At 40.4% G+C, this 23,412-nt stretch overlaps 1 protein-coding gene across 4 annotated transcripts in view; it reads right to left on the minus strand.

The window, feature by feature from the left end:
- TTLL5 (tubulin tyrosine ligase like 5) overlaps window positions 1-23,412 on the minus strand; it is a 136,361-nt gene that overhangs the window by 73,674 nt on the left and 39,275 nt on the right. For all 4 annotated transcript variants that reach the window (XM_082058450.1, XM_082058448.1, XM_082058449.1 and 1 more), the window contains 13 exons: window positions 21,575-21,616; window positions 18,571-18,684; window positions 18,097-18,188; window positions 17,435-17,497; window positions 16,471-16,509; window positions 15,402-15,547; window positions 14,116-14,407; window positions 10,003-10,123; window positions 8,150-8,296; window positions 5,789-5,889; window positions 1,591-1,724; window positions 842-955; window positions 50-460 (listed from right to left, as the gene is read on the minus strand). In XM_082058450.1, the coding sequence (XP_081914576.1) occupies window positions 50-460; window positions 842-955; window positions 1,591-1,724; window positions 5,789-5,889; window positions 8,150-8,296; window positions 10,003-10,123; window positions 14,116-14,407; window positions 15,402-15,547; window positions 16,471-16,509; window positions 17,435-17,497; window positions 18,097-18,188; window positions 18,571-18,684; window positions 21,575-21,616 (1,816 nt within the window). The remainder of the gene's footprint in view (window positions 1-49; window positions 461-841; window positions 956-1,590; window positions 1,725-5,788; window positions 5,890-8,149; window positions 8,297-10,002; window positions 10,124-14,115; window positions 14,408-15,401; window positions 15,548-16,470; window positions 16,510-17,434; window positions 17,498-18,096; window positions 18,189-18,570; window positions 18,685-21,574; window positions 21,617-23,412) is intronic.

Raw genomic sequence — 23,412 nt, forward strand, 5'->3', positions numbered from 1 at the left:
ACAATTCTATACTGAACTAACAGGTTATTATGCATCCCAGAACACTCACCTACTTTTGCAGAGGATGGTCGGGGCAATCTTTGGCTGTAGACCTGAGCAGCTCTCTGAAAAGATGAAAATGGGCCAATGGTGTAGCTACCAGAATGACAACGATGTAACCCTGTAAAGCCAGAAGCCCCACTGGACACTGGGTTTGTGAAGGCCGAAGAGCTGCCAGGAGCTGTACTCTGCAAGGAGGGGGGCAGAGATTGGGACTGAATCAGCCTGGGACCAACTGGAGGAGCTGGCAAGGAATGGTGACCAGGCAACTGCAAATTTTCAGAGGCCGCAGACTGAGTTGGTATCCAGGAACTGGTACTTCTCTGCAACGTGGCACCAGAAACAGAGGAAGAAGCACTAGGAGGGTCACATCGACGTAATTTCACTTCAGCATTTAAGGAGAAGGTGGGTCCTTCTGAAACTACACAAAGATAACGAGCACACTGAGAAAAAGGTGCTTTCAGGTTCTTCAGACAATATCAGTACACCAAAGATGTCTCTACTCAGACACACTGAAGTCAAAATGACCTCATCTACCAGCAAAGACAAGAAGAGCCTCTACATGATGAACATCCTCTTTCAAGAGCTTCCCCCACAGAAGAGCAGCTAATTCTTTCATACTGCTCACTCTATAGTATCTTATCTTGGGTTTAAAAGAAAAACCTGTAGAACCTTTCCCAAAATTGGGCATTTGAATCCCTCAATTTGAATTCAAAGGTTACAACCTTTGTATAAACAGTATTAAAAACAGCATATGCATTCAGTATTTTTTTTTGGTGATGATTTAAGCCAGTTCACTTACAGGTTGGTTTAACTTCTTTGGGTTTATAGCCTTTTAATGCTCCTTCTGCAGGCAGATCCACAATTGAACTTTTGGGCTGATCACCTTTTATTTTTTTCACCATCTCAAGTTGCTCTATAACCAAATCAAGGAATTAGGAATTAGATCAGTGTAAACTGTGACATCATTAGAACAGGACTGCAACATTTAAACCTTCTTACAATGCACTTTCTTGCTAATATGTAGACCATGTGACTCTATTGATCACAATTGTGCTGTCATGTACAGTAGCATGGACTACTAGATACATATGGCTGGCATGGCACTTTCTTCCATGGAACACTTAATTAGGCTCAAGTATATGGAGTCTGCCCTCCAATGGGTATGCTCACTGTAGGCAGCACAATTTAAAGGGCCGGGATTTCTCTCATCCCTTACTTTGATTTTGGGATTCTCTGTTCATTTCAAATCTCAGTGCCTTCAGTTTGCACACACTCATCTTTAGTCATGAGACACCTTATCTAGTTCGTTATGATTGCTACTCCAGATTCATACTATTTCACTTCAGGCAGGGTAGCAGGAGTGCAGTTACACTAGTCTACATATATATATATATATATATATATAAAATTTAACTAAATATATATATATATATATATATGAAACCTCAAGAAAACTGAATAACATTCTGGAGGGGGTTGTTCTCTTTCCATAGACTGAAGTTAAACTGGATTTGCCCGGCATCATCATCTCAGAACTGCAACACTTACCCCCTTGAGGCTGTTTCTCTAACTGCTTACTGGTGTTGCTGGGTTTTGTGCTTGTGGAGTTTGTTCCTAGGAAGACACTTGCTGACTTATTTTTGCGTGTGTAAGATGTCAGCACTTTCACCAGGTCATTTTCACTACAATAACAAAGAAGAATGGACATAAGTGAGGATTCTAAGCTTTTCTCAGTTCATGTAACAATCAAAGACAAGAAATGATAGAGAGACTGAAGGAAAAAAAGGTGGGGCCAGGCAAGCTAATGTTTTGCTCAGTTCTGTAGGGTAAGAACAGAAGGAAATAAACATGCCTTGGTTAAACCTGAGATTCCCACTGAAATGCCCTTTTTTTATGCAGTAGAAAGTTCAAGGCATTTAGGAATCTTCCCAGGATAAATAAAGAGCAAGTGAAAAGTCGAAACATATTTCTGAGATCAGCTCAACAGGAGAGATTCAGTTCACAGCTACATTTGTGAATCTTCCCTGGGTATTCTCTAGAACAGGCAGCTATCTTGTTCATCAGAGAACTCAGCTCAGTCTGTGTTTGAGAGTCATCATCAATAGTTTCAATTCAGCAGTGGGAAGAGAAGAGGAAAGAGAAGGGAAGAGCTTGTTAATTAGCCAAAACTGCAGGACAAACAAACAGAACAGTCAACATTTTGTGAATCTCATAAAATTTGAATACGTTTCTCATTTTCTTTACAAGAGGAGAGTTTAATTGCCCCAGTGAGGATGTTGTCTACCTTGACTTCAGCAAGGCTTTTGACACCATCTCTCACAACATCCTCATAGGCAAGCTCAGGACGTGCAGGCTGGATAAACGCACAGTGAGATGGATCATGAACTGGCTGGATGGCAGAGCTCAGAAGGTTGTGATCAATAGTGAAGAGTCTGGTTGGAGGCCTGTAGTTAGTGGGGTTCCTCAGGGGTCAGTGTTAGGTGCAGTCTTGTTCAACCTGTTCAATGATGGAGCACACCCACAGCTAGTTTGCTGATGATACCAAACTGGGAGGAAGGGTTGACACAGCAGAAGGCTGTGCTGCTGTTCAGTGAGACCTGGACAGGCTGGAGGACTGGGCAGAAAAGAACCTAATAAAGTTCAACAAGGGTAAGTGTAGGGTCCTGCACCTGGGGAGGAATAACCCCAGGCACCAGTATAGGTTAGGAGTGGACCTTCTGGAAAACAGCATGGCAGAGAAGGACTTGGGAGTTCTGGCTGACAATAGGTTGACCGTGAGTCCACAATGTGCCCTTGTGATCAAGAAAGCCAACGATATCCTGGGGTGCATTGGGAAAAGTGTGACCAGCAGGCCCAGGGAGGTTCTTCTCCCCCTCTGCTCTGCCCTGGTGAGGCCACATCTGGAGTCCTGCGTCCAGTTCTGGGCTCCCCAGTTGAAAAAGGACAAGGAATTGCTGGAAGGAGTGCAGCAGAGGACTATGATGGTGATTAGGGGCCTAGAACACCTTTCTTATATGGAGAGACAGAGAGCTGGGTCTGTTCAGCCTGGAGAAGAGAAGGCTGAGAGGGGATCTCATCAATGTTTATAAATATCTTAAGGGTGGGTGTCAAGAGGATGGGACCAGACTCCTTTCAGTGGTGCCAACGATAGGATGACAGGCAACAGGAACAGACAGAAGCATAGGAAGTTTCATCTGAGTATGAGGAGAAACTTCTTTACTTTGAGGGTGCCAGAGCACTGGAACAAGCTGCCCAGAGAGGTTGTGGAGTTTCCTCCTCTGGAGACGTTCAAAACCCACCTGGACACATTCCTGCACAATCTAGGTGCACCTGCTTTAGCAGGTGGGTTGGACTAGATTATCTCAAGGGGTCCCTTCCAACCCCAACCATTCTGTGATTCTATGTCCTAATCATCTCATGGTCCCAAAACAGTATCAGTTACTTGGCCATTCATATTAGAGCTTCTGCAAGCTGTAATTCTAATTGTTTTGGTATCTGATAATCCCATATGCTTTCCTTTTGCTTTTTAGTGTTGCCTCAGGATCAGTGAGTGGATATATGTCAGAGCAAACACCAAAAGCAAGAAGTATACTGCCAGTAACACTACAAGAAAACCTACTACACAAACATAAATTTGCATAGTCAAAGCAGTTATAGTCCTTCAAAATGTTCTTTACATATCAAACTTGTATATGTCTTAGCTAGCCTGAGCTTTGGTAAAACCAATGTCTAAAGCTGATCCCATTGGAGCTTGCACCTTCAGGGTATGCTGCAAAGTTCACCTTTTCTCCCAAACCAATGAGAACAGAGGTGTAGAGAATGAAAAATTTTGGGTGAAAAGGTGCTTTAAGTAAATTTACCAGCATAAGTATATACTTTTACATTGCACTGAGGATGTTTAGGAGCAATGGCTGTAGGATGCGTTTAACTAAACACAAAGCCATCCATGCGACAGAGTCAATGAGACAATCCCAATTATTAAGTGGCAAAATTTGTTACCCATTTTCTCCAGTGCTGCATTCACTATACTGCAGAACACAGACTCAAAGTGGAAATCTATCTCCTTTGCTTGGCTCCAAATGACTAGCTCACTGATTTAAGCTTTAAGCACAGCACAAAGTAGTGTCAGATGTCAGGGGTTTCAAACATAACTGGTACTTCATAAGAAGCATAAAGATCATCACTAGAAATTGTCTGATCATTGGCAAACTGGTTTTTGCTGTTCTTTATCACTCCAGCAGGTGATCCAGTAAAAAAAAAAATCACCAGCCCCACCCTAGACTATGCATCAGGCCAGGATGGCACGGTAGCCAATAACATGGAAATAGGAGAGTATGCAATTCTGCCCCAAACAGACAGCTCTTAGCATTTCCAGCAAAAAGCAAAATGACCTGCCCAAGGAGGCAACAGTCATTTTACAGCCAGAGATGTCAGACAACCACAAGCATGCTGTGGGCCCATGTAATTTGCATTTCTAGTGACAGCAGTAGATGCTAAGGTACATGGCAGTCAGACATCTTGAGTATCATTCTTCTACAGAACTATCTGAAAAACAGTGAGATTTTTCTTGGAGCCTGTAAATCTGTTCCAGTATTGACTTCATCAATTATATTAGCAAATTGTAAAGGTCATTGTTTTCATGACAATGTAACATCAGAAGAGACTGTAAAGCCTCCTGAACTTAGTTAAGAAGCCTTTGCTATCACCTGCTTCTTATCAGTCAATAAGAGTGTTATCAAAACAGAGAAAAAGAAAGAACAGTTTTGTAAATGATCATGAAAAATAAGCAGTGACTGTCAGCCTTCCCAGAGAAGACATTACTAGTGAAGGTGACCTCTACCTGCTCAGATACTGAAAGGGGTCCTTGCCCATATAGGCATGTCATATATGAGTCAAATAAAGGCATCAAAAGGTATTTGGTTTTGTGCTCAAGAATCTGAGACTTTGAGGACGGAATTCCAGTATTCCAGTTCACTGAATAATTTCAGACCTCTCCATAGCCAGACAGCTATAATACCATTGTTTTTCACACAGTGCTACAGGCCATAAACACTACTTACCTATTTTCAAAATACATTTCCTACCAGACCATTGTAAGTTTAAGGCAGAAAAATTTCAGAGCATGCACAGTTAGAAAATGCTGTCTTTTCATTCTGAAAGTAACTGCTTGCACTGAACTGCCTTAGCAAGCCAAATAAGCAGCTAGGATGAAGACAGGGAGTTTAACTCCCTCCTCATCTCAGGAAGTCCAAACCTGGGGAGTTCCTGAAGAGAGGCAGCAAGCATGACTGGTTTCTGGAGAGCAGAAACTTGAGAACCAGAGGCAAAACACCTGTTCAACCACAGCAGCTCAAGGCCATCTGAGCAGCAGCTCTAGTTTCATTCTCCTTCCAAAGTACTGCCACCTTGACTCTAGCATCCCAGGAAAGAAGACGATTTGTTCACCAGCATCAGTTTGAAATTTACACAAACCAGGGCAACCACTGCTGTACTTTGGAAACCTACACAATGGTCAAAACATCTACTGTATGTCCTTCTCTATGTGCCAGATGCAGATGCTTCCAAGTGTTTGGCTGCTGGAAGGAAGAAATGAGAAAGACACGTTCTCTGTCACCCAGTAAGAGCAGCAGCTATGGTCAATAAAGGTATCAAGAGGCCTTTAGATCAATTAGATTATCTTTAGGACAATTCCATCACCTTCAGAGCTGGGAGATCCTTTAACAAAGGAAATAAGATCCATTCCTACCTTGCTCCAGTAATGAATTTCTGGAAACCTTCAGGATTCACTCCTTCCTCCTCCTCTTCCTGTTTCTTCTTTGATTGCTTCTGAACCATCTGCTCTGTTTCCTGTTAATAAGCAATATCAGGAAGTGTCTCTATGTAGTTACTTTCTGTTCCATGGCATAGCTACAACTCAGGGAACACAAAAAACAATTTCATGCGAGCTAAGAAAAAAGAATATCAACTCCAAAGAGTCAAATTGTAGGTATTTCACTAAGTGCAATAGAGTGGATAAATATAGAGACCTCCAGAGACACCATGCTATGGATACACTGAACTCCTCATTCCTCCACCTGGCATAAAATTACTGTCACTGATTTGCTGAGAGGAGATTTAGTCTTTACAAATATGTGCTGCTCCTCCAAATATACTCTTTGCTGGGACAGAAAGAAGTAGGGAGGGGAGGAAAAAAAAAAGTCTTTACAGATACTACTAGGTCCCATTTCTACTTTTGCTGTTTTTGTCAGAAATAGAGAATTCGTCAAAATAGCTTTTATTTAAGCATCTGTCCCAAAAGTAGCTATTCAGGAAGAAAGGTGGACAAAAATATAAAATTATCTTAGAGAAACTCAATCAAGGAGGTCTGCCGAAGGCACCCACATTTCCTACTGTAAACTAGGAGCTCTCCTCTTGAGTTAATTTCTCTTGTCATGCAGTAAACTGCCAAGGGCTTATCTACATACCAAAAACATACTGCTTTAGCAAAAGCAAAGGAAGTAAAGCAATACAGTCTGCGGCAAATATGCATTTATATACTAAAATATACTGAAACAAAAAACGGTAAGCCTTTGTGTGTGAGAATAGGAGCAAGCTCTCAGACATAAATGACTTATTTTGTATCAGGAGAACTTGTTGATACTAGGGGCTGTATTGATACAAACATTTTTGCTAATTAAAAAAAACTCTATAGGTGTGTCTGAAATACCAATACCAGCATACAAGCTTTACCTGACCAGACTTGACCTCCGCTTCATTGCTGGTACATCGCTTCCTACTGGTACTCCAAGCATTCCCATGATGAAAGGTTTAGATATGTCTTTTGAAAGACATTTCAACAGGAGGGAACAGCCACTCTGGAACACCCTTCACTACTTAAGTAGAAGTCTGGACAACATGTCATATGTTTCACCTAGCTTGCTGAAGGCAGTATTTTTTTCTTGTGTGTCATTACAGAAGATGATACATAACAGCTAGCATGAAGCCTCTACTAAATCTGAAGTTAAAAGTCAGTGAAAGAAGTCTGTATGTTGGAATCAGACACCAAAAAAACCTTATAGCCTAAGAGTCTCTCGATGGCTTAAACATGTACATCTTAAAATCTCAAGTGATCTGTTCTCACTTGTTTTAACTGAGAAAATATGTTTATGCACTGATTTATTACCAGTTACACAGCTTTATTTTGTGAATTTACTTGAGAGTTAGCAGAAAATCCTGATGGTTTGAATATAATTTGAGTGGAAATTATATCCAAAGCAGCTGCATTCTTCACTAACCACAGAGCCACCCGAGTGTTTTGTGGTTACTCCTTACACAGTAATTCAGTGAGCATTAGGCATAGAAGGCACTCCCTGGAACAGATTTGGTTCAATACCAGCCCTCGCTTTGACAGATCAAGTTACCAGATGTCAGTTCTGACAAGGTAGCATAAGAGAACATCCTCTGCTAATGAGTAGGAGCTTAGAGGCCTCTGTGCACAGCCACCTCTGAAAGCAAAATTTAAACTGCTCCAGTTCTAACATTAAAGAAATGCCAGGGGGCAAAGGAAAGTGGAAACTGTTCTTACAAAACAAGCATTAGCATGAAACCACTATGCTAAGAGCAGTATCTTCTGCATCTAAAGAGGTGGAAATTATTTACATTAGGACCTGCTTTTCCTTTTCACTCAGGATGCAGAATCCCATATTACAGAGAGGTAGCAGTGCCTCACTGTACCATACAAATAGTAAAATATATATTTCATATGGTTCTGTATAAAAAATAATCTCTAGAGAAGTGTCAAAAATAGGGAGAAATGGGAAGAGGCATTACAAGGCACTAGACTCAAAGACAAGCCAAAGAAGCAGCAAACTGCCAGTTAAATCCCACTTCATTTCAACATGTCTTTTAAAATTTATGCACATGATTACTTGACTTTATGTATATGTAGTAATACTGTTGTCTGACAATTTGAGCAGACAAGCTACAATTACTGGACATGCAATTATAAACAGACCATGCAAACTACAGAACAGACCCTTTAAAACAACAGCCAGCAGGAGATACGTTAGAAGAAGCAAACAGAAATGAAAAGAGTTACCAGAAGAAGAACCGAGAAATAATTGGTCACCTTGTTATACCAGATTATGAACTCGCCCAGCTGCTGAGCCAGGATACGACGACGATCATTTAGTCCTAAATGACGGCTGGGGAGCAGCATCCTCAAAGACTGCTGAAGATTGCTAGCAGCTCGCTTCAGAAAGCGTACCACAAGCTCCTGCAAGCAAGAGAGATGGAGTTAACAATGGACCAACCCAACTGCGAGACGTGGGGAGAAGAGAACAGAGGTACTATGGCAGCTAATGGCTGGCAAGAACTAAACAGACTGTCCTGAGAAAACGAACAGATAACTGGCAAACAAAAGCATTCTGCTATGTGCATTTTAAATGTAGCCCTACAAATCCAAGTTGGGGGGAGAAGAATGATGGTGAGCCTTTCCTGAGGTGGGTCAGAACTGGGAACACTTGAAGAGTGTTTGTCTGAAAAGCATGGCAGGTGAAGAAAAAAAAAAAAGGCAGCAAAAAGCAGCAACAACACAGAATAACCTGTCAAGTCTGATACTTTAGGAGAACATTTCCAAAAAACAACCTGTAATGTGTTAAAGAAGGCCTGTGATGAAGCATACTAGTGTAAAGCCCTCTCAACGCTATCACAGGGAAGGTGATCTTGGCCAGATATCTCCACTATGGTGATGTAGTCCCATTTCATCACTTTTCATATATGGATAGTGTTGCCACAGCCTCACCACAGCAACAGATGACTACATCTACAGCCATGTAATTCCAATCCCTCACCATGTCTGTTTGACTTCTGGTGGGGGAAACGTATGGCAAGGCAAATCCTAAGGCGAGTTGCATCCTGTGGGTGTTTTGAACCCTCTTCTGTCTCCCCTCTGATTTGCTTTTGGTTAGGAGCTCTGCTAATGCACAAATGAGCAGCCTCACAGCCAAACTATTGGATTTCACAGCTCGCCTCTCACTGCCATTACTCCAGGCTGGTTTGATCTGTTATTTTAAACATTGTTTTTCACAGTACAGCAGACAAAGTGACTCTCAAAAAGCCAGTTTTAATTTCTACTTGGAAAGAGCAAGGGTAACATTTTCCACTGAGTCGAATGATTATTCTTGACACACAATTTTATCTCTGAACTACACTGGCCGTTTCCCTGCAACATGCATTCAGCAAGAATACATTTGGATTTGCAGAAAGCTCAAGAGCCTATTGTACGAAGCTCTTTTAGGAAGGCTTGTGAGGGGATCTAGGCTTGCTGCACCCTTTAAAAATGTATATACATGAAACATAGGGCCTTAAAATACTGCCTAGAAAAATTCATCACAAAAATTCAACACCTATGCTAGAAATTAATTTTCTCTCCTCAGTGGCTTTCACTTTTTTTTCCCCTATCTAGAATGCAAGGAAGATTCCTAAACCAGATGCCTGCAAGGAGTAAAACTGTACACAGGAGAAAAAGCTTAACTGCGTACCTGCTCTATTTGAGTAGATAAATGCTTTGTTTAATGCAGCAGAAACTGTTTACGGCCAAGTAATCTTAAAGAATCTTAGACATAAGAACTCAAAAGCAGGTAAGCTCAGAGATCAGTTAAGGAGAACCAGTGAAAGATCTGAGCAGCTTGAATGTCAACCACACTCTGGTCACGAAGAGCTGTCTACTCTTATAGCAGCTCACATGTCAGCCAGCAGTCCATCCTTGTCTGTATATTAAAAATATAGCACTGGCAGCTGGACAAAGATCACGGAATCATTTTTGTTGGAAGAGACCCTTAAGATCATCAAGTCCAACCAAAGACAGACAACTATAATCTCAGTTGGACTTCAGTTCTTCCAAGGATGGGAACTGACCTCAAAATTACCAAGGTGGATGTCAGCATGGCTTCTCAGTCTGGCCAGCATAAAGCTTCTTACCATTTGCTCATCCTCTTTGGCAGCCCAGGCAGGATTCTGGATCTGGTCACCAGCCTCCTTCATCAGTCGCGACTGAACATGCTGTAGATAGGCAGAGAAAGCCCTGCGAGCTTGCACTTTGCTGTGGACCAAAAGAATCAGTCAGCTTTCTTCAGAATAGCAATGGGAAGAGTTACAGCAGCCAGGCACAGCTTACGGACAAAAGTACAGCCAGCAAGGACCTCCTAGACGCACAAATGTTGAAGCCCAAGGGAAGGAGGACCCCTTCACTCCACTAGTATTTTCAAGGAGACCTTCAATTTGCCAAGATGGGGTACATCTTGCAGAAGATACAAAAGGCAGCAGATGCTCTCTAAGATCATCTCTAAAAATGGAATGCTCTTCTTGCCTTTGCACAGCCTTAGCTCCTCTCCTCCAAAAGACAATAATATGAACATCAGCAAAACTGTGTATTTTTAAACCAAATTCTAGGCCCTCTTGGGCCTCTGTCTTCAGAAGCATTTTGAACACCACAACAACAGACCATAAAATAAATAAAGGGCTTGGTACTAGCGCCAGAGTTATAACAAAGGCCCTGCAATTCCCATTGGAAAGGAAATAATTTTATCTATGAAAGTGAGCTCTTCCTCTGCTGGCCTGAGGACACGCCAAATTTCATTAAGCAAGGCAGCACTTAAGAATGAAAGAACATCAGCAAAATCTGCTGTGCAACTGGCAGAATATGTTGGGAAGCTGTGAGCATGAACTGAGGAGAAGACTGGGGATGGACTGGGAGGGACACATTGCCTCTTATTCCCTCACAATAGTAGTCACTTTAGCATGTGCATCTGCTGCGAGTGAAATTGCTGAAAGCTTTGCCTAATTCTGTTCATTGCAATCTTGGCCTAAACCTTTTCCTCCAACATTCTGCTCTCCCAGTCTCCACTATTCCTCTTATTTTTTCCCCATAGTTGCTACAAGCTGTCCCTTGAATTACCAAGCATGATTTCTCCCTTTCATAAGGATGTAGAAGCAGATGGGCTTTAGTGTTAGTGACAGATTCCCCTTCCATCACAGGCATTGTCCTAATCTTTTCTATAAAACTATCAAGTTTCACCTTAAAACAAACTAGAGTTTTCAACCCATTACTCTCCTGGAATGTTATTCCAGAACTTACTGTTCTAATAACTAGAAGAATTCTTTTACTACCCAGCCTCATGAGCAGTTTATATTTGCTTTTTCTTTTCCCAACATCATCCTGTATCTTAAGTAATTTCATTCTTGATGGGTCTCCTACCTTCAATTCGTTTATTAACAGCAATTACATCCTTTCATAGTTTCAATTCTACTAGGGTGAACTATCTACATCTTCCAGTGTCTTCTAACAAAGCAACCATACTGGTGACAGGATGAGACTAGTAGCTCATCTCCACCTGCTGCAGTCACAATTTAGCTTCCATGAACAGGAGTGATAGCAACTGTATACAATAATGCAATGACATCCCAGAAGTATCTCACGTGATAAACGCTAGACCACATTTGGCATTTTCATGCATGCATGAGCTAGAGCTTCACAAACCTCCTGTGATCAACAAGCATGCAAGATATTTTTCCTTATAATTAATTTCCAGTTGATGAACACCCAGCTAATAGAATTTCTGCTGTAAAGGATTAGTTCTTAAAAGAATGTACTTTGTGCTACTGAATTTCACCCTAGTTATATTATTCCTATCCTCAAGGTCATCCAGCTCTTCCCATGTTTACTATACTACTATTTTCTAATTTCAATAACTCTCAGGTCTTTTCCATCAGCAAATTTCATTAGTACATTTCTACATTTTGTGTCATTCTTGAATTGATTATTAAAACCAGCCTCCATGTACATGAGTCCCTGAAAACTTATTAAAAAGTCAGTCCAGAAATTTAGTCTTCCAATTTTATATGTCTGTAGATTTCATGAACACTCTTACAGTGTACATAGTAGCACTCGGAGATCAATGCATCAATTTAGATACGAATTGAAATTTATATTTAAATAAAATACACTAAAAGTATCCATGCATCTGCTTAATCATTAGCTTTTGATGCTTCTGGAAGACCATGACAGGCAAAGAGGGGCTAAGCAAATGCTGAGTTCACGGGAGTGTTGAACTAACATCCTCTGTGGATGGCTGTACCAATACTGCAGTGACTGAAACATGACAAAAACACCTGATTACAATTCCTGTCTTCCAGTGAACTCCAGAATGCACAGCAGGCCTTGGAACACCTCTGAGCTCTGGATGCTGCTAGTCACCACACCTACCTTCTCTTCCCATATCTGTGGAACATCAGGATAACACTCTGAATCCTGACTAAGAAATAATACTCTATACATCAGGCCACCATCTATCAGAAAAGGCTTTCCCCTGAGGGCTCTCTAGGGCTGCAGGGTTTTTTTTAGCTGTAACTGAAACATCTCATGAACAGGAGTTCAAGGTTTGTGCTGGTAGGAACTAAGGACCCTCCATTATCAATATATCAGCACAGCAATACAATTATTTACCTGCACTTGGTACTTCTGTGATTTAAAAAAGGGAAACTGAAGAAGGTCCTTGTATAACGCTGCCTCTGCTCCGGTGTGCGGAATATTGAAACCTGAGGCCTTAAATGCAGGAACAAGTAGCTCCCTTTTTTACTTCCCTGGAAATGGTACAGTTGGGGCAACATGTTTCATTCAACTGCCATCTCTTCACCAGCAACACCCAATGTGTGGAAGGCAGAGGATTGCCTCACCAGGCCCACAAAAGGAGAGAGAGAAAAGTCCTGCCACTTACAAAAAGTGACTGTAACAAGTCTGCTTTCTTTTGGATGAAAATTTCATTACTTCAGCTCTTCTGCCTGTTGACCCCACTAGCAAAGCTTTCATCAACGACAGATCAGATGGGGCCAAGCCCAGCACAATCCTGGAGCATGAGGTCACCACAAGCCTTACACACTTCTGTGGGGAATCCCAATGCTACTGGGTGCTGAGTAAGGTTCTGCCAGGAACACCACACAGAGCTTACGTTCTTGGAAGGAGTTAGTTCTATATATGACAACATTGCTGTGTTCATCCTCAAAACAGGTTTCAGTATTTTCCTGTCATAACAGCAAATGTCCTTCCCACAAGAAGACTTTAGAACAATCCTCAAATCCATTTGAGAATTCATAAACTCTCTCAGAAACTAAACCAAGAAAGCAACAAGTAACAATTATTTTCTCTACCTTTGGACATTTTTCACAGAAAGCATAATGCTCCTTATCTAGAAGATGTAAGAACCTCCTACACAAACATATACGGTCACACTTCCTTTTTGCCCTTCCTGTCCGTCCATCTGCAAATAGACAGTTTTACTATGCACATTTAAGGGGAGGATCAAGCTTCTAAACACCTAGTAGGACCCTGGTTGGTATTATTTTATACAATCTCCTCCGGTACCTCTCTTTCTTTTTTTTCAAGCAACAGAGCCTGCATCAGAACATACTCTGCTCCACACTGTCATACTCAACAGCAGTCAATGAGATGTTTCAGTAACTTGTCATTCTCAAATGACCTCTTGTCTTGCTCAGGAGGTGATGATCGCGAGCAGAGATCAGTAGTAGAGGTAAAAATTCTGACACCAAAAATAAAAGCATAAAAATGAGAAAACTAATTTTATGAAGAAGCAGCACTGAGGTATTCCTACTAACTTTTCTTGGATAGTTTAACGTATATTTATACCCACCTATCTGAAAATGTGAAGAATGAAAAGATGAATTTTAGAATTCAATAGCAGGCATCCTGCATTAAGATCGAAAGGCATTTCAGAAGCCTGAGTAGACCAAAGAATAGCTTATATCACCAGATTAAAGAAGAGCAACTGAAACCATGGCTTATGCTTTGTACTGATACAACAGGTTGGGCATTCAGGTGAACTGTCAGTCTGTGCAATAATCTCCCTTCTGTGCCAACCAGTTGTTAAGGCAGCCACAATCAGACAAAAATCTAGGCCCCTTTCTCTAGGGTCCTCTTATTTCCTCATACTCATTGACAACGTGGCACTAACATCCTCCGCATTTTAACCAATATTAGATGCTGGTCAAAACTCAAGGCAATACGTAGAAATCTCTCACCTCAGGTTTCCATGCTCTTGAAGAATGTGCAGCAAGTTAAACGGAGATTCTGAGTCTGCTTTTTGAAGAAACGGTTCTCCTCCATCTCCAGTTTTCTTGTCAAGTTTTTTTGGCAACTTCTCCTTACAGGTAGTATTCACCAAGTCAGAGAGCTCTGGCTTGCTTTTCACCTGGGCATCCGAAGGAGCGCCAACGTTTCTATCTAGCTCTTCATCTTTATCTTCATCCACCCCCTCTTCCTCCTCATCTTCTGTGCCTGACTTGACGGACAGCTTTGTTGGTTCTGATGTCCCTGCAGGAGAACAGAAATCACCTATGCTGGTTACAAAAAAAGAAGTGGGGAAGACTGTCCTGCTATTGATACCTGTTGGTTAATTTCTAAACTCTTTTCTGAGAGAAGGATAGAACACCACCATTTTATAATAGCATCTTAAGTACTGCTGCTCTTTATTATTCTTTCTGCTTGTGTATCAAAGAGTTGAGAAGCCCATTTCCCCCAATATCAGAGAAGACAGACCAAGATCCTTATTTTAAGTTCACAAATGGGGAAAAAAGGCATTTTCCTATATTTTATCCTAATGCTTACATATATATTGACATACATGCACTCATACTTGACATATATACTCATTTTTTGTATTTTTGTGTGTCAGAAAAAAACAAAGATATGAAATGTAAATTACCATATTTGCCAATGCAGATCATATATCTTAACATAGCAGCAAAAATCATTTTATAACATACAATATCTCCCATCGCAGGCAGCATCATACAGCTACTAGAAAAAGTTTAGATAATGACTTCAGGAACAGCCACTTGTGAGGATCATTCACCTCTGCACCCTTTTAAGTTTTTCCCACATCAGCTTGGATAAGAAGGATTTCTCTCTTTCCACACTGCTGTGTACGAGAACCATTCTGGAAGGTCACGTTTTCATCTTTCTCTGTAAAGCTGGAGGACTATAAAGGCACAAATACTGCTGAATTCTTGTACCCAAAATGCAACCACTAGCTCATCTTCAAGAGAATATTGATCACCTTTAGTCATACACGTGGGGATGTGGAATGATAAGAATGAAATTCTAGACACTAAGAAGGCAGGAAGCTCAGAAGGGAAATGAAGTAAAAACTATTAACACTTGAAATTAAAACTATTAACTTCAACCTGTGAATCCCTTTAGGGACTACAAAGGCCAGAACAACCCCTTTCACACACATTTCAAATTAAAAAGTCCTTGCTCGCTTTTTTGTGACTAGCTGCTCCTCTAAGACCCTAGCCATGCATACCTGATGATCTTGTCCGTGCTGCTCTGGCCTTGCCATGACATCGACGGCGCTTCCGTAACTCCAGCGAAACAAGTTTTCTCTCGTAAAAGAGAACATGAGAATCTACAGCTTCTGGTCTCATCTCCAGCCTTTCATTAAGGCCTGCTCTGGGAAACATAATACAGAGATATCCTCAGTTTCTCTTTATGCTTCTCTCCTGATCATACAAGAGACTTAGTAGATTCAGTTCCTTCAATAAACACTCTTTCTGACACAGGGAAGAAATATTTACGATCAGTCTAACTTTAGTCTATGAAAAGCCCCACAAAAGTTTGAAAGGAGTCATGATGTTCTGTAAAGTACTTGCAAATCTCAAAGCCCCAAAATGCACTATCATGCTCATGACTGAGCAGCATCTGTCCATCATGCAGCAGCTCAAGGCACAATTAATAGCAAAAACTGAACTGCAAGAGTTCAAAACAATAGAGTTGAGTGGGAAGAGAGCACATGGACCTGATCCAGTCTTCTGAATATTTTATGTAGACAGCTTGTTCTTTATTGTTCAGTCAGAGATAAGAATTTCAACATAACTTAAGTGAAAAATGACAAACCTTTTTACAAGTTCTGCCTGAACCAAGGGAAAAGGAACCCTGTCAGATTCCTTAGGGAGACAAACAGAACAACTTTCTGCCAGTGCACATAGATCAGGCAAAGTACTCTTTATGATATAAGTGGGAACATGCACAGAAAACTCCTGTTGCTCCATTTATCTTTTAGATCTAGCAAAATTAATATATAGGCAAACGAAGTCCAAAACCCTCATGCATTACAGGATCTTTTGAGATAGCTCAGTGAGATGAGGTTTATCAATATGGTAGGAATGCCAAAGAAGGAAGCCCAATAGAAGCAATTTTAAAGTCCAATCCAACAAAACTTAAGCCCTCCACAAGCCACGATACTCTTTGCTTACTGTATTTTTCTAAAATTAGTTCGATGGATTTTGGCTAGAAAAGGTGTTGGCCCAGGACTTGGAAGATGAAGCTGTGGAAATCTAAATTTATAATAAATCCTACCAAAAAAAGCCATTTACCGGGATTTCTCAGTGATGAAGTCTCTTTTCATCTTGCCCCTAAAAAGGGAAAAATGGCAAAAATTACCTTCCATTCTGAATCACTGATTGGATTAAAAAGCCTCTGAAGTCTTTCACATGTACAATGAAAAGGTCAAATTTACAAAATTCCTTGCGAGTTTTATCTTAAAGGAGAAAAAAAAAAAAAGGCTTCAAAAGAGGAAATCTGAGCAGCTGTTCTACAACTGATGCTCCCATCTGTCTGGCTTAAATTGGAGCGGCATTTGGAGCCACCCTCTAGACACACCCATCAAAGTACACAGCAGAAAAACAAATATCCTACAGTGCTGATGTAGGAAGAGCTTCTGTCACCTCAGTCATCAACCTTATCCTTACTCTGTAGTTACTTTATGGTGAATCTTACATTTGGATAAGAAAAACAGTTGAGAAGGGAGGGTGTTAAACACATAGTGAAAGACACTGCACACAGCTCTCAATACAAGTTCAGCTAGTAGTACAAACTGATTTGTACACAAGCACAACCCAGAAAAAGAGGCATCAAATCATGATTGCACAGGCCAAGAGACAGGGATACTAAACCTCTGGAGTAAATATCAGTGTTTACTTTGCATGAGGACAAGCTCTAATGTGATTTAAAATCTGAAATAAAAGGTAAGCAAGGACCATCTATAATCCCTTCATAGAGAACCCTGGTGCTTGAAGGTTTTTCACATCTATACTCATCTTTTTACTCTAACGATTCCCACGCCTTTTGTGTATTGTCCTTTTTGCCCTTGGATTCAGAAAGGCAACATGTAAAAATCTGAGAAACCTCCACAATCACTGACACACTAGAGAAGAGACACAACTGTTGCCACACCTGTAAATCAAAGACTGGTGTTTGTAACATTGCATAAGGGAGGAATCAATCCTTCTCATGCCCTTCATGCCCTTTGCCTCCCTCCCAAACAGAAAAGCTTTCTACCTGTCCTGAAACAGGCGTGTAGCCAGCATGTAATTCATTGATGTCCTGTGCTCTAAAAAGGATCTAAAAAAACAAAATACAGGATATATCAACACAATGAAACACAGCATAGTGCAGAAATAAATGTTCTATAAAAAACATCCCAGAAGTGGATTGAGACAATATGCTGTACCATAACAGAAAAGAGGAAAGGAGGAGAGCTATCACTTCTCAGCTGAAGTTCCTGGTGAGGCAAGAGACACAAAGAAACATTACAGACTGGAAAAAAAAAAAAAATAGAAAAGCATAATATAGTATCACTCACAGGATGAGTTCTATATTGTGTTTATGGCCTAATGACAGCATACACAGTACATGTAGCTCTAGGATGTAAAAGCAGATAGCAGCAATGGACTATCTGAAGTGAAGACATTTTTATACTGACAGAAAAGCACCAGAGACAATGCTTGATAGCCTTCCATGAGGTACAGCTAGGCAAAGAAGCAGTTAAAACCAGGGATGAGAAAAGAACATCCTCAGCACTAAAGTAAACTCTACGAAAACCCTCAATATGTATCTTTCTGATTGCTAAACTGGTTGATCTACGTATACTTAACACAGAATAGCCCTCAACACAGAGCATCAGTGCAACACTGAGCCATCCTATTGGATCTTTTTCTCACCCATAAAGGTCCCATGTTAATGGGGTAGGGAATATTCGGATGAAGCCTCCTCTCCGTTCATTCTCCTCTTGCACTCGACGAAGAACTTTAACCTTAGAATAAAAAGAGGAAAAAAAGAAATATAGCCAGCAAAATATATACAATGAAAAACGAACCCTAGAAAAATCTCTGGGTTTCAGAGGACACCACGATTACTGCAGTCCTGGAAGCGGGCTGAGTACATATGATATCCCAAGCAATTTTATCTTGCGTTTAAATTCTGAAGGAGTCTATTGCTGCTTGGAGCACATATGCATGCCTGGCATGACTGAGGGCAAGGGCAGTACCAGCAGCAAAATTCAGCAGTTCCATTTCAAAAATTATACTACTTCTGTCATATTTTTCATACGCACGCACGTGCTCTTTGCTGAGCAAATAACCCCACATATTGCATGAAAGCCAAGGTAAATAAAAGATATTCAATAACCTACTTACCTCCTCCATGGAGAGACCTAGCACAGAGCTCCCTTGCTTTCCTGCTGCTTTTTCCCTGCCTGAGGGCATCGGGTTTTTAATTTCAGCATCACTGGCAGACAGAGGACGGGTACGCTGTAGAGACAGTGTGAACCCAGATTTTTCTTTTTTCCTCTCTCAACTTACTTTTTAAATAAAAAAAGTTACATTCAAATTCCAGGACCCCATTCCCAGCAGAATCTACACTCCAGAGTACTACAGCCAGAATTCACAATTCCACACTGCAGCTGCTGAAAGAGTTCACACCACAGAGGGCACCAAGTGTGAGTATTCACATTCCTAGGTTTTAGCACAGCAAGACGCACAATTCAGGCACTGGTGCCAGTATTTACACCCCTGGTCCTTTCCGGAAAAACGTGAGACATACCCAAAAGCACCAAAGGCAGAATTTCATACAGAAAAATCCTCACCTAAGCAGCACTAGAGCCAGCATTCACACTCATAGGTCCCAAATACACTTGGATTCACACCCCAGTGCTACCAGAACCATGATTCTCTCTTCCAGTTGTGTTGCTACACTGGAACAGAACTGTAATTCACCAATGAGGTAAAGTTGCAGGGAAAAAGTGAAAAATTAAGTTCACCAACTCTTACTCTTTTGTTACTATACTGCTGGAACTCAACTTGCTTATCACACTTAACAGACAGCTCTTGTACGTGTATGTAGATACATCATGCAAATTTGCATACATATGCAAATTCTAAAAATAAGAAAATAAATAATTTGCAAACAGTCTCATGTTCTCAAGTACATTTCAGCTGGTCTTAGACCCAGTTCAGAAAAATTATCTCTGTAAAAGTAGTGTGTTAAGAGTCTAGAAGGTCTCATGCCATTATACAAAATTCAAATTTTCTTTTAACACTATACTGAACAGAGAATGCACAGAGAGCCTTTTTAATCTAGGAAGAAAAACATAACAGAAACTGTCAGCTGGATAAGCCTGAGGAATATCCTGGACTGCTCAGATATAAGTAAAACTCATGGCAAGATCAGGTTGTATCTTAATTTGTAAAGACTATTGGAGTTTACTTCCATTCTCTCTGTTTCATTAGAAATTGCAAGCAGCTGTTCAGAATCTGCAGATGAAGCAAATGCAAAAGCAACAGGCACTGCACTACAATGGGTTACACTGCAGTGACTGGCACAGAAAGATCCAATGAGAAAACAGAAATAGCAGGTGCCAGCTGAAACATTTTGTTAAGCCTAATGAAAACTCATTAAGTAAAACAAGATAAAATGAGGCAATCTGGATGAGAAGGTAGGAGACACAAGCATTTGAAGAGGAAATAAAAACAGTAGTCAAACAAGCTTGCTTGATGCTGTGGAAGGCATTAAGTTGAAAGGGTTTTAGTCTTTCTTCCTAAGCTTTCTGCCATTTCAAAAGCACAGCTCAACAACTTTGCTTCATCACTTCCTCTAAAAATCTCCTGCTAGGTAACCACCTCTTAAAAACCATTTCCTGACACTGTCATAACAATCATCATGTGAGAACAGCTCCTCAAAGAGAATATTACAGAAATTTTCATCCTATCAGAAGGAAATAATCATCTCCATTATCACAGCACAATGGGGATTATTTCATTGATTACAAATAGAAAATATATGCCTATGCATTGGCAGCTCTGCCTCCTGAGAACAAACTACACTGCTGTCAACATGCTAGAGAAAAACTCTTAACTTCACTGAAATTCTTGCACAAACACTTTTTTTCAGTGTTTCAATGCAGAATTCTCCCTGGCTGTAGCACAGAAATGTTTCCAGCTTCATTAAGATATTGTTTCCTCTTTGACCCAGCTTATCTTTAAAAGCATAGATAAATCCATCCACTTTGTTTTATCTCCAAATTCTGCAAGCATCTCTGTTTCCCACATCATGATTCTGATTATATTAAGCACTGACAGCAGTTGGCACAAAGGTCCTTCCTATTCTCTATGAAACCTCATTATTCAATGAGTCTTTTCTCTTAGCCCCAGCTAATCTCACACAGAACAACATAAACGGCGGCACATAGAATGAATTAGGTTCTCAAGATGATTCCATCTGTCCTACCCTTCCTTCCTGCTGAGAAAATGAGAGTCATCGCTATTACATTCATGCAAGAAGCCCAGCAGCAAAATAATGCCTATGGTGTCCCCACAGAGCCAGGTGCTTAAAATTGTAAACTAACATTGATTTGTCCATATGGCTCGCAAGAAGAATGCCAAATATGACATTTAGAAAGGTGGATCACTCTGACTTATGATAACAATAGTTATACATTTTTCTGTTATCTTTAAGAAATCCTTCTTATCTCTGTATCTATTTTGACCCAGTTTACTCTCAGATTTTTGCAGATTCCTTGAGATGACTGTTGCACAGAAAATAATCACTTCTCTTACAGAGCCACTTGAATTTTTTTCATACAGATTCACCTGTGCTATTATTTTCATTCAGACTTATTCCATCCCCTGTAGTACACAAGACAAAAATTCCTCTTCCTCCCTTCTGGTGTGACATTCCTATTTGCTGCTGCTTGCACCAGCTCTTCCTTTGTTTTGCACTTTCCTTTTCAATGACCTACAAAATCCAGAACACTGTGCTGCCACTGTCTTCATCATTTGATGACCAGAATGACAGCTTTATCTTTAAACATCTATATGCAATTTCTTCAAAATGCAGTTCAGAAATACTTGTAGGCTTAAAAACTTCGAGGGATTTGACCCAACTGACCTTGACTCTCACCACACCTCACTTAATCTGTTTTTAAGTTGTCGGAACTGATATGGTTTTTTCAACCTTTGCTCTTGCCACATGGAAACATGTGCCAGTACCTACCCACCTCCTCTTTTCTTGTTGACCTCCCCCTGCCACCAGCCTACTTAGCTGCAAAATATATTTTGGAACCAATTCTGCCAAAAGTATTGTGCAAGGTAACATATGAAATTGCATCCCTTGTATTGGTGAAGGGAGCTGAAGGGTACTTACCAATCTGGTGTTTGCTGTTTGTAACTGCAGAGACCCAGGACGCTGCAAGAGATGCAAAAAGAAAATAAAAACTTTGTGTTCTCCAAGACAGCATCATCCCTGCCCAAGTTGCAGAGGAGTGGTGAGTACCCCAAAGCAAAAGCGTATAACTAAAGTCCAGAGATATAGCTAACTGCTTCCATCATCTCAGTTCAGATCTTCCTCACATCCTCCACAAATGCATCCTGTTCCCATTCCAAATGCAGCACTGATCCTAACCTCAGATGTGCTCAACTGGGCAGAATGCATCTGGACATACACATAGTTTTCAAAAGCACACAGAAAAGAGCTCTGCAGAATGGACGAATGAACTCAACTCTCATGACCAGAACTGATATTTTTGTAAGATAAGAGCTACCCAGAGGGAAATATTTAACAGCTATGTATTAAGGAGAAGCAGATGCTGTCAAGTAAAATTGTTCACACAACAGAGCATATACTATAAAAAAAAAAAACAAACTAAATTTCTTGACATTCCAGAAGCCATTTCATTTAAGTATCTCAAAAAAATTCCAGTTCTTGCAGAGAAAAAAGATGCTATTTAACATTCCAAAACAAGTATAGAAACATCAGCAGAATGTCAAAAAGTACCCTGGATTACTTATCTGGCATCTGGTCTACAAGCAAGACCAGTTTAATGACTGGGGTAGGTTCAAAAGAAAACTATTATCATAGGAGCTCAGATTTTTCTTGCCTTGGTTGGTATTCAGGCTGTCTCCCTCCTCTCCAATGCCAAAGAGGGCAAATGATGTAAGAAAGGATTCTCAGGAGACCTATTTATAATTTTTAGCCCTACTACTGCCAAGTTCTCTACAGTTGGTCTATAAAAATTAGGTTGAGGTCCCTTTATTGCCTACAATTATTTGAAAGAGCTCCAACCCAAATCAACAATACATTACAAAGGAAGGAGCTGAATTGTTCATTTCCCTAGAGGGAGAAATGCTCAGAGAGCCAAACGAAAGAAATTGCACAAGGAACTTGCAGTCCAGTCCGGTGAAACTCAGAAAACAGAGTCACTGTCTCATCAACAAGAATGCTAGTATCAGCATTTGTTTCCCAAGAAACAACTTTTACAATCACTAAAGATGACTTATGTGAACGATCAAAACTTAAGACATCATGAAGGAGTTAAGAAAAACAAGAGCGGTTCAAAGTACCCTTTGCAACTGTGAATGGGAACAGAAGTATCAGAAATCCAACAATCTGAGATAAAATGCATTCAGCAAAGAACAGGCCAAAACATTCCTGAACCATGGAAAGCTCTATACACCTATTCAGCTATGGGATTTCCATTTAGGTACTTAAGAAAAGCATGCTATAAAACTATGTAATTGGAAAGATAATGTAATCCCATCTCATAACCACTGCTCTGTCCTTACACCTATTTGTGTTTTTTTAAGCATAACAAATCTATAAATTTAAAGCCTCGTTAAAATTCAATGCTTCTCCACAGGTCCATTTTCTGCAACTGTCTTGCACTTTTTTTTTCAGATAAAGGACATCAAATCATCAGGATCCGATTGCATTACTTTACGAGAGAATGTTACTTTTTCTGAAACAGCTCCTAATTTATCTGATATATATTTTGTCTGCCACAAAGAGCACCTTTAAGGTCAGAGGGATCTGTATGAAATCCTATCTATTAAATTTGCCTTAGAAGCTTTGGACTCAGCCATGCATTGTATAGATACTCAAATGTCACCTTAACAGTTATTCACCGCTCTCCCAGTGACACAAGATTCCCCAGTTTTACAAGATGCAAAATGTTGTAATTTCTGTGAGTCTTCCCTGTACCAAAA

The sequence above is a fragment of the Streptopelia decaocto genome, assembly GCF_964273445.1.
Source record: "Streptopelia decaocto genome assembly, chromosome: 7".
NCBI classification, from domain to species: Eukaryota; Metazoa; Chordata; class Aves; order Columbiformes; family Columbidae; genus Streptopelia; species Streptopelia decaocto.